The 12381-nt window shown below is 44.0% G+C and overlaps 1 protein-coding gene across 2 annotated transcripts in view; it reads left to right on the forward strand.

Moving 5' to 3' along the window:
* Nucleotides 1-1938: 1938 nt before the first annotated feature.
* Nucleotides 1939-12381, forward strand: part of LOC146796822 (metalloproteinase inhibitor 4-like) — a 56206-nt gene continuing 45763 nt past the window's right edge. The window contains exon 1 of one of the 2 annotated variants that reach the window (XM_085629557.1): nucleotides 1939-2120. In XM_085629557.1, the coding sequence (XP_085485683.1) occupies nucleotides 2038-2120 (83 nt within the window). In that variant the 5' untranslated portion in view covers nucleotides 1939-2037. The remainder of the gene's footprint in view (nucleotides 2121-12381) is intronic. The other variant, XM_085629558.1, reaches the window with a different exon arrangement.

The following is a 12381-nucleotide window of genomic DNA, read 5'->3' on the forward strand; positions in this document are numbered from 1 at the left end:
AGCCAACAAAAACAGGTTCACAAAATAGAAAATGGGAGGGCCAAAACTTTGAGGATAACCCTGCAGAGAGTGCAAAGTCCAACAGTAACTTGCTCCCCCGCCATCTTGACAGTTGGTACATTCATGGACTGTTAAAAAGAGGTCTTTGACAGTATTTTGGGAACCCAGCCACAGATAATTCAGTGTAAGGCCTCATCCTTTGTGCCCAGAGGTTTGTATGACAGAATATCAATTACAAAAAACTAGTGTACACAAATATTATAACCAAAATAACGTGTACCATAATATTGTGATTGTATGTATAAATAGTTAAGTATAGATTTAGGGGCAGTTGAACCGCCGCAAGACCACTGATACGATTGTTGATGCCTTGGTGGCATTGATCTGGGAAGCGGAGTTGTCCGGCGGCAGTGCAGAGCTAGGCACCGCAGCCGAGATTCTGAGGTGACTTTCCGACATCCTGTTCATGGTGGGAATCCCACCATGGAAAGGCTGTCAGAAAAACATACTAGGAGCCCCAAACAGGGCCTCTGGACATTATTACCCATTTCAAAGTGTGGCAGGGGTACATGTTGTGCCCCCCTCTTCCTGCACATTCCTGGGTGCACTGTATGCCGTGCACAATATGGTGCATGGTACACAGTGCGCCGACGTGCTGGAGTCACTGCCACAGATGCAGGATATGCTACAGTTTTTTTCTATGAGCCGAAGATTCCCCCTCCGTGGCACCACCACTGCAAAATGCTTTCCAGCCAGGGAAGATATGTTATTTTTGGGATGTTAATACATTTGTATATTTTAGAGTAAATAGGACCTGGAAATAGAAGAAAGCATGCAGTCAGTCGAGATTAAATTGTACTGTGATTCAAATCAGATAGAGAATGCGATACATTTAACCTGTGTGCCAGTTGCATCAGATGACACAATGTAACACTAATCTCCAGCACACTTTGGGAGATTACACAATTTGTGATCAGAATTGCACCCACCTCCCCAAACATGATAGTGGTAATTGTTCCAGTGATAATAACTCAGGAAATATATAACGATAGCTTGCTGCCCAGGAATGAGCGGGTTTTATATTTTCTCTCCTACAATTGGGCCTTTGGTTCTAGCTGTAGGTATAGGACAGACATGTAGCGTCATACGAAACCTACACAATCGCACAGTTTCTTTCAGAAGTCCTATAGCACCACTGTGGGGCATGTTAAAATGACTATACCCAAGAGACCTTCCCTAAAAACTAAATCAATGTTAAAGTTTTATACGTATTTCTTTATATTTGCACTTTTATGTAAATTCATGTTGCAAACAAGCAACATTACATTGCACAAAGTCCCCTTGTAGAGGATGTTATGGACTTTTATTGCTCAACATCCACAATAAACATGCACTCCAACTTGAAATTGAAAAAATATATCTGATTTTATACATTTGTTTCCTTCTAAGTTTCTTTTTGTCTATTTTCAGGTTTTTATCTCCAATGCTGTATTAAACTTAACATTCCTATGGAAGTGGCATTTAATCTAATTTAAATTCCCTTCCCATTTTGTTTTCTTTGACTGTTTTTTGTCTTTGTCATCCATTGACATTTGTATCTCTGTATCTTCAAATGAGCCCCACCATTTTCTACATTGTTGTTTTCTTCTCCATTTCATACTTTACCTTGGCGATGCGTCACACAGGTGGAGTGCTATGTTCTTCTCTTCCCAGTACTTCCAGGCAGCCTCACTCACTCACTGGAAGACACTTAACCTACCTGCTCATCACTGACTGCCTAATAAAAGGACACAGGCAGCCTTTTAAATTACAATAAGCTTTGGAAGAGCACCAACACCTCCAAGAACTGAGCTTGACGCCACAGGCAAGGAACTCCACGCCCCTGCCTCTCATGTGAGGTGGCTCCTCCCAGTCGAGGTCACCTGGTCTGTGTCAGCCAATCAGAACAACGGATTTGGTTTCACTTGCTCTGCTGCTGCAGCTGCACTCTCGTGAGATGTGTAAGGCTAGGGAACAACACAGACTTCCTGAGGCCAGATGTCCACTCTGCAGGCTTTTTCAGACAAAGGAGTCGAGTGCCTGTGGCCAAAACAAACAGCACCCCGATCCTGCAGCAAGCTGTGAGTAAGGATCCCCTAGAGGACGAACTGCACTTTCAGCGCCATGCCAGTACAACAATTACAAAACGCAGGAGAGCTGATAGTTTTCACTGGGGAAATATAAATTTAAAACAACAAACAGACGAGGAAATAGCATAAAAAGTGTTTGCGAGCTCCCGAAATTAATGCTTAATGTTTATCAAAACGAAGAGCTATGTAATTGCAATGTTCAAAAAGAATATTGGGATAAATATACATCCCTGTATTTTCCCCTTACATACAATTGGGACTTCCAGATTAGCAAAAAGTAAAAACAAAAGACTTTTGTTTCTGAGAAAGGTGGTAACCGCACCTGTGAGGTCCCTGTGAGGCCTCCGCCAAAGTGCCTCCTGCTAACTGTAGGTTGTTTTTAGTTTATCGCAATGACCTGCAGGCAGGAGAAGGAAAGGGCTGATGTTGAACCGTTCCTGCTTCATAGCCCTACAGCTCCGATAAGATGTAGCTTGCACAGCAAAGCTGGTGTGCAAAGCATTATCTAATCCTGTAAATTATGTATAGGACTCAGTTTTTGGGCTCAAACAAACAGTTTCAAAACTGAAAAGCATTTTCACTCAGTGTTACTTTCAAAATAGTTATTTTTAATTTTGCAGTTTGTCACATTTAAGGACAAATGACTAATCCTTTTTCTGGAATAATTAAATGCAAAGGCGCTAAAAGACTAAATGTCACATGGCGCATTCAACCATTCCTCGGGGCATATTTACAAGAACTGACTCATCTTTGCATTTTAGCAGAGATGTGTCAGTTCAATTGCATCACGCAAAAAAACCTTAGGCCACCATGTATGCGTCGCATTTACAATGCTGCGCAACAAGGATTGACAGATATGTCACGCATCTGTTGGCGTGAAGGTAACGCTTTGCTTGAGTCGTGTCGCAAGCACAACACAACTCTAGCGATGCTCAGGAATGCCTATTCCTATTGTGCTGCGTCACTCCTTACGCCTGCTTCAATCAGGCGTAAGGTTTAGATGCAGTGGCATCGTAGAAGTGACGCAATGAAATTTTGTAGATTGCACTGCGTCACTTTTACAAGGCTTTCTTGCTTCGAAACGCACACGCTGCATACATTACACCTGAAACACGGAAAATTATGTGACGCAGGGCTTTACAACGTGATGCAGCTCCCTAGATGCGTCACGTTGTAATGTGTCCCAACGTGGCGAATTGCTTACGACGCCGCTGCTGCACAAAAGTGAAGCAACTGCGGCGTAAAAGTGTCACAAGGAGCTTGTAAATCTGGCCCTACATGTCATGTGGTGCATTCAACCATTCCGAGTTATTTTGCTAATATTCCTTTGTGTTCCTGGACTCAGAGTCCCTGTTTTACCGCAGTGAGCTATGGTTTAAAATTCCTAGCTTGCAAAGCGTTTTGCCTTAATTAACTTAGTCTGACTGTATAAAATGTGGTCTGGGCCACTTAACTGTGGACATCCATCACTTCAAGTTTCTGTTTTGGCGCTGACCATGGATACGGAGCGAGGTTTACTTTGTGCTCCTCTTTTAAGTCTTATCTTTGGTCTAAAGGAAATTTCTGGAGCTGCCCCTGTTCTAAGGGAGGGAATCTTTCACCCCTGTCAGTGCTGTAGCTCCTTGATGTGTATGAAGGTCCTAATGGCGCTACCTGTGTGGTGCCTGCTGATTGTGTTATTAATGCTTGTTCTGCTTCTGCCTGTGCTCTTGATGTTCCTTGGAGGAGGTCACTGCCCTGGTGCTGCCCTTGCCATTGCAGCCTCATGCAAGTGTAAAAGTGAGCGCTATGGTCTCTCTTCTATTTTCATCTCAGCAGCACTCAGAAAGAATTTGGCGGATTTTTCATCTGTTTGCTTATGATCGCCCATTTAAAGCATGTAGAAACTATGGACCTGATTCACAAAGGGCCTCTGCGCTTGAGGTAGAGGCCCCGCAGTCATGGGTTGGAGTCTCTGCACTCATGGCGGAGGCCCTGCAATTGTGGGGGAGTGTCCGCACTCAGGGCAGAATTTTCCCAATGAGATTTCTCAGTGCGGAGATTCCGCCACAAGTGCAGTGAATCCCCCACAACTGTAGGGCCTCCTCCAGGACTTCAGAGACTCCTCCAAGACTTCAGAGACTCCTCCACGACTGCAGAGACTCCTCCACAACTGCAGAGACTCCTCCACAACTGCAGAGACTCCTCCACGACTGCAGAGACTCCTCCACGACTGCAGAGACTCCCCCACGACTGTGGGACCTCTGCCACGAGTGCAGCGGTGCCCCTACGACTGCAGAGCCTCCACCATGACTGCGGGGACTCCCCCACGGCTGCGGGACCTACACCACGAGTGCAGAGGCCCTTTGATACTCAAGTGTAGAATAGCCTTTAGCTCTGCCATGAGAATCACCTTTGTGGCAGAGGTAATGGTGGTGAAAAGACCTGACGGCCAAATAATTTAGGGCGGTTTCTACCTTGCCATTCTCGCTGGTGCCATTTCTTTGGAGGATCACCATGTAAAGAATGGCCGTCCCAGAAAGAAAGGCTATCGAAATGTCCCAGACACACTGGTCAAACCCTCCCTGCACATGGCAGACATTAGTTTGTTATTTATGAAGATAGCCCCCACCTCCCATTGACAGGTCTATTTACCAACGTAGCATGGCATAGAAGACATGCTTTTATGGCTAATTTTTCCTCCGAAGGATCTCCTATGGGAGGTACTTCAGTGGAAAAACTTTGTCAATGCCCTAACCATTTACAGGGTCAGAGAGGCCTATAGGGCAAAATGGCAGTACCCAACGGGCTAGTCTGACAGGTCTGCCCATGGGCTGGCTTTATAGCTGTTGGTGTGCCTGTTTTGTGGTCTGCTAGGTGGGCTTTTACTATTGAATTCTCTGATATTAAAACAAACATTGCTTCATGAAGCTCAATTCTATGCAGTTTTAAATACCTTGCAATACACTTCTACTATACACCATGGGGGAGATTTACAAAAAAGTTGTGCATCGCAGCCCCACGCGAGCCTACGCTGCGTTGCGCGAAAGGGAGGAAGCAGGAGAGCGCCATATCTTCAAAGATATGGCTCTCTCCTCCCCTTTCCCTTGCGCTGGCGCTGATTACAGCTGCTGTGCGGCATGCACACACCTTAGCGCCGCAGCGCTAGGGTGTGTGCATGAGTCCAGCATGGGTTTTGTAGTGGAAGGGTACCCTTTCTGTACAAAATACTATGCGACACACAAGGGAAAGCTTTTCCCACTTTGCATGCGTGCTGCATAGTGCAGCATGCATGCAAAGTCGGAAAAGGAAGGAGAAATGAAAGCATTTCCCCTTCCTTGCGTTTAGTTGAAAAGGGCCCAGTTTTCTCACGTCAAACCCATCCTACTGTTTTTAGTAAATTGGGTTTAGCGTGAGAAACCTTGGGTGGTTGCATGGCGCAAAGTAACACCAAGCAGCGCAGTGCGCTGCTTTGCATTACTTTTACGTTATTTCCGGCGCTAAACAAGTTTAGTGCTGGAAAGTAAATTACAAAAAAAAAGATTTTGTGTTGTTTTGCATCACTTTTGTCAAGCAAACACAGCGCAAAAGCTTAGTAAATCGCCCCCCCCATGCCTTTACAAGTTCAAAACTGCCCCCATTTGCAAACATGCACTACTTTTTCAGCTTTCTAGGTCACTTAAAGGGGCAACTTTTACTTTGCTACCCGGGCCGATTTTTGGTCCCAGTCGGACTCATTATTTATCAGTTTGTAGGGGCAATACGGACTGTGCATGGTGACTGAGAAAGACAAATAAGGAAAGAAGCAAAATAAGAGAGAAGGATATAGATGAACAATTAAGTGGCGATAAAGATCAAATGTGAGATTAAAAGAAAGAGGGAAAAAAGTGACGTAGCAGGAAAAAAAATGAAAACTAAAATGGAAAGAATATATAGGATGAGATGGAACTTGAAAGAGAAAAAACAAAGTAGAAATTGGAAAAAATGTGATAGCGAGCAAAAACAAAACGATGAAGTGGCTAGAAAAAAAACTGATGGGGAAAGTGTGAGAAAGTGGCTCTGTATATACTGTTCCCAAATAGGTACAGGGTGTAAAGAGTCCACAATCCCCAGAGGTTTGGCAGAGGCTAAAGTTGGATATAACCTTACTCTCTAAAGTGGTAGCTTGGTCGAGCAGTAAGGCAGTATCAGAGGACAGTGTAAAGCATTTGTTGCACACACTCAGCCAGCAAATGGTCTCACACGCTCAATAACTGAACTCTCGGCCAATGGTTTATATATAAAAAATATATGCTTGTTTTATTTTAGAACCAACAATATGTATTAAAATATACTTTCTCAGAATGAGATGCTTTATATAAATACTTTTGCAATATGCAATTGACTTTTGTAGAAAGTTACAAGTGGTTGCAATAGGCAACACAATTTTAAACACAATAATGCATTGAGTTCAATGAAAGTTTCGAGTTATTTGCAACAGATTACTTTTAGGATTACTTTTGGAATTCCAGGACTGGATCCTAGATTCAGCCCTGGGTCAGTACTTGGAATCAAGTGATAAAAGTCGACTTAATTACTGTGATGATTTTTAGACAATATTTTGCTATTTTAAAAGTTGACACTTAGAAAATATTTCATAGAAAACAGTCAATGATTCCCTATGGCAGAAAATTCAAGTTGCAGGTATAGTATGTTCTCATTACTTTTGTAATCCAGTACTGGGTACCTAGACTCAGTACTGGGACCTTTATCCAAAACAGGTAAGTAATTACGTTTTCAGAAATTATACGATTTTAAAAGAATATTTAAAGTTTGCAGAAATTGACAGAAGAAATTTCACAGAAAAACAGTCAACAATTTCCTATGGGAGAAAATTGGGTTACTGGTAAGTACAGTTGTAAGTATTTTTCAGAGTCAGTGCTGGGCACCAAGATCCAGCACTGGGAGCTCACATAAGAGCAGGTGAGTATTTTTGTTTTCGTTACTCGGCTGATTTTTGGTGAATATTTTAAGTTTTGAAAAGTCCACACTTAAAAGAAATTTCAGGAAAAGCCAGTCAATGTTACCCTATGGAGAAAATTGAGTTATCGGTTTAAAGGTAAGTACTCGACTGGCAGAGTTACGGTTCTAGGCATAGACTCAGGGGTCTCCCAGGGTCAGGTAGGTACAGTTGGTTCACCCTCAGTGGCACAAGGGCGGCCGGGTGCAGAGAGAGTTAGGCCCAATGTTATCCTATGAGAGGTAGGGGGGCCTTGGTTGTTGGCTGCTGACTAGCAGGCAACGCGGCTGTGGGAGCTGGGCTCCTGGTCACTTACTCAGGGCAAGTGGGGAAGTAGATAGGTGTAGAGGTTGCCCTGCCAGGGCCATGCGGGCGGCTGGGTGCAGGGTGCTTTTGAGTCTTCGGGTGCTTTTGAGCCTTCGGGCGCTCAATTGATTTCAATGGGAAATCTCCGGTTTAGAAAAAGACTGCAAGCTCGGAGACGAAGATTCTTCAGGTGCCACCACCACCAGAGGTAAGTTGGGTAGTTGGAGGATAGGTAGGTACCCCGGGATTGGGCACAGGGGGCCGCGGGACGCCGGGTGCAGGGATGCCTTTTGGTGTCGGGAAATCTTACCCTCTGTTGATCGCGGTTGGGGGGGCACCTGGTTCTGAGGCTGCAGGCTTCTTCAGGAGTGTTGAGGGAGGTCCTTGAGTGCCAGACTCGGCAGCCTCAGAACAGACGTGGATTGTAGGTTAGGTTTTAGGGGGCATCTCTAAGATGCCCTCTGGGGTGCTTGGTACATTAAATCCCACACTGGCATCGGTGTGGGTTTAATGGGCTGAGAAGTTTGATAACAAACATCTCAGTCTTCTGTGTTGCCATTATGGTGCTGTGGAGTTTGTGTTTGACGAGCTCTCAGCACCATGTACTCTTAAATGGCAGCACTGTACTTACAGTGCCCAAGAATAGACCTGGGTACTGTAGGGGCACAGGGCTCCTACTCCTGTGCCCACACCATAGGCATAGGGCACCCAGCTAGAGGGGTGGCTGATGTATGCCACGGCAGTGTAGGTGGTGGGCATGGCACATAGGGATGTGTGCTATGTCGACTCTTTGTTTTGGCTTGCACCCAGACACCCAGCCTGCAAGGGCAGTGTGTGTGTGTAAGGGTACAGGGCCTCTAAGGGTGGCACAATGAGGGCTGCAGCCCTTAGAGGCCTTCCCTGGTCACAAGGCCCTGGGTACCTAGGGTACTATTTACCAGGGGCTGACATGTGGCCAGGGTTTGCCAATTTGTGTTTTGTGTTTTTAGGGAAGGAACATAGGCCCTGGGCACCTGATTGGCAGGAGTCCAGGGCACACTCAGTCAAAGTACATTCAGCAATTCAGCAAAAAGTGGGGGCATACCATGCAAGAAAGATGGCACTTTCTCACAGAAAGAAAGAGATAAAAATAGAAATGTGTGAACTTGACATATAAAACATCATGAAAAGGAAAAAAGAAGATTGAAAAATTAAATATGAAGTAAAAGAAAGGGAAAAATGGGAAAAACATAAAAAAACGTTAAGAGACAGAGAGAACAAAGGGCATGGAGCACATTGAAAGTTACAGAAAGGACCGAGAGATTGAATAAGATAAAGAGCCTTGAGACGAAGACTGAGACGGAGAAGCCAAGAGAGAACAGGGCGTAGACAGTGAAGTGGGGAGTTGAATGCACCTATTCTATGAAAGGTGCACAAATCAGTAAGAAAGGGGAACGTGGACATAATAGGGTGAATGAAGATATCGAATGTGCAAGGTATATGGCAGAATGATGGTGGATATATGAGGCATGAGAAAAGAGAGGACTGAATGAAGAACACGACTCAGTGGAACAGAAAATGGTTAAGCTATAGGAGGAATTAAAGAGGACATTTTATAGTGTTTACTGAGAGAGAAAGACAGAAACTAAAACGTAAAGGACTGAGGGGCATATTATCAAGACAGGCGATAATATATCGCTGCTTTAGCGGCAGAAAACTGCCGCTAAAACGGCGATAATGGGCTTGATAATATGCTCTATGGAATTCCAATTGAAGCCCATGTTAGATGTCTTTCACATCTAACATGGGCGCTTCAATAGGAATTCCATAGAGCATATTATCAAGCCCATTATCGCCGTTTTAGCGGCAGTTTTCTGCCGCTAAAGCGCCGATAATTTTATCGCCTGTCTTGATAATATGCCCCTGAGATAGTAGTGAGAGAAGTGGGAAGAATCAGTAGTCAGTGAATATGAGAGAAAGACGTGGAAGTAGTATGCAAACTGGAGAACTACGGAGAGAAAAGGAGCTCAAAAGAATAGAGTTTTATAGCTGGAGGTTAGAATGACACTGGACTGTGAAGGGGAGCAAATGAGAAGAATAAAGCGTGAGGGCAGCGGAAAACTAAAGAGATGTGTAACATATTGAAGATGCAGATGTAGGGTTAAAAACTGCATGGGACTTAGCTGAAAGATGAAGCTATGCAGATTGCAGGAAAAAATTTGTGAATAGGATATTTGTGGTGGAGGGGAAACTGGAGGAGATAGAAGTGGATGACAGGCGTGGAAAAATAAAAGTGATAGAATTGGTGGTAAGAGAAAAACTTGAAGAGATTAGAAAATAATGAAATTTATTTTATTTATTTTGAGAGTTTTATATAGCGCAAACAAGAACCTTGCGGGTATCAGAGCGCTTTACAATCAAGATGTCAGGGGCAGATACAAATATAGTAGAGAATCTATGATTGAGTCTAATACATAGAAGTAGCTACCACTAGGACAAAAAACCCATATACATTACAAGGTTATATACAAACTTTTTAGAAACATAATATCCCTGAGAGTATAGTAAAGTCATGTTGCGATAGATCCAATACAAAGTAGTCACTAAAAATCCGGAAATAAAATATTTCACATAAACTTAGCCATGAGAATTGATTTCACTTCTTTTTTGAAAGAGGCAGTAGAGGGGTTTTCTCTCGTTTCTGGGGGTAGGGCATTAGAGATGGAGAGTAAAAGAGAAGGCTCAAAGGAAAGAGTAAAACTGACAGGATTAGAGGCCAGAGAATGCAAAGTTCAGGGAAAATTTGAAGGTGAACAGAAACAGGAAGAAATAAATATAACAGACGGCCGATGTGAAGGTACAAGAGAAACTAAGGGAAACAGCCTGGGGGAGGATGTAAAACCTTCCCCTGGATATACTTTCCCTTATGGGAATTGTCCATGTCCTCATCCACCTTAGACTTTTTTGCAGAAGGCTCAAGCTGCACAACCTGCACAGCAGAATTAAATATTTCCTGCAAATCAGACCTGGAAATCTGCAACAGGTCATCCTCCTGCAGTTCCTGTACATTATTCCTCTTAGTCAAAGATTTCACAGGCACCAGAGAAATCCTCACCCCCTATGGCAGAAGCAGGAAGAACAAACGCCACAGAACATGCCATGAAGTGGCCAGCAACTCAAATTAAATACTGTCACCAGGCAACCAAGTCTCAACTAATTCTAGACTTAGAATTGCCAAAAAAGACAGCCCTGCTGCCTCCCCCAGAGCAATAAAGACCATGGGCGCGCAAGCTGGACGCTGCTTGGAAGCACCAGAATGGCCCAAAGACAGAACGCAGAGGAAAGCTCCCTGCCCCAGCCATGCACATACGCGGGGAGCGCGTTCAGTCAACGGAGCTGGAAAGCGACCGACCGGAACACTGGTAAGGACCACGTGTACACAGAAAAAATAAAACACCACCCACCCCCCATAACCGCCCTTCACGAACCGGCAGCAACAAGAACATATACGGCACAGCAAACACCAACGCTCCGACCGCCCAGTTGGACAGGAAAAAAACCAGGCAAGGTGAAGATAAAAGTAACACTAATTGAATTGGCATGTCATGAGGCAGGACTGCCTCACATTGTAAGGACTTGGACGAGGAGGACATACGAGGGGGGTTATGAGAAGAGGACAGTAAGGGCAGAAAAAGAGTGAGACAGAGATGTTGAAGAGAAAGTGAGTGGTACAGATGGTGAAAACATGAGAGGTAAAATGGTGAAACAATGAGAGGCGGAGATAGATATGAGAGGGACACCGAGTGGGATTGAAGCAAGACATGGCACAGACAGAACCTCCTACAAATGCATTAGTGCTGTGATCATGTACTGTGCACGTGAGCAGCACTGTTGCACAATGGTATCTTTGAGGTGTATATATGTCCAAATCTACTCACCTGGAAAGCCAGGGACAGCTGCGGAAGCTTAATGAACCCCACAACTTCCCCCACAGACTGCTGTGAATTGTGGAAGCATGCTGCTGCTAGGCAACAGAATACACCCTGAAACAACTGAAATGCTCACAGTGGGAACGATCCCTTTACATGAACTTTGACACCACTGACAATCTGCAGCAGGGAAACGTGTACTGAGGTTTTCTAAAACAGTTGTGACCTTGGACAATGAATTAAGGAGAATATGTTAAAAAAAGGCTAATACAAATGTATCAAGGCCGATTAGGCAGGATGCCTGACAACCTCGAGCGAATGCTGCTGCTTGTTTTAAACTCAAGGGGGCCTATTCACAAAGGCATTTTGGAGTATGTAAAGTAGTACTCTTGTATCTCTGTTTTACATACTCTTACATTCCTTTCCGCATTGCCTCAAAAACATCTAAAATGGGAATAACATTTAAATATTCAGGGAATACAGTGTGCTCTACAATTACACCGTGCCATTTACTAATATGCAGTTGGCGGTACAGCACTCATTTCCAAAGGCACGTAAAGGTACGTAAAAGAGAATGTGGTCAATGGGCTTTCTTCAGTGTTGTAATGAGGATGGCGTGACCCTCCCATTTTCGCCCCACCGAGTTGCACGCTGGTTATCTTAGACATGGGTTCTCCAACCAGTAGCTTGTGAGCTACTGGTATCTCAGCAGCCACCTGTAAGTATCTTTCCTATGAGCAGTCCAGCCTACTAAATTAGAAGCTCTTGCTTGGCTGAATTAAACATATGTGCTCCAAAATTGAAAAGTGTTTATTCGAGGAAACATGTGCATTTTCAGAACTCATAAGCTGATGTTTGGAGAAAAAAAAGATTGAATTTCTAAAACATATTGAAAGCTGGAATTTGAAGTACATGAAATAAATAAAAAATCATCTGGTCTTGGACAGACCAATTACTAATTTAATGAACTTGGTGCCAGGAATATTGTATCTATGGCTCTTATGTCTTGCCCTGTAGAGGCATGCCACATTGACAAAGCATTTTTACATCACTGCTGGAA

The sequence above is a fragment of the Triturus cristatus genome, chromosome 10, assembly GCF_964204655.1.
Source record: "Triturus cristatus chromosome 10, aTriCri1.1, whole genome shotgun sequence".
Taxonomy (NCBI): Eukaryota; Metazoa; Chordata; class Amphibia; order Caudata; family Salamandridae; genus Triturus; species Triturus cristatus.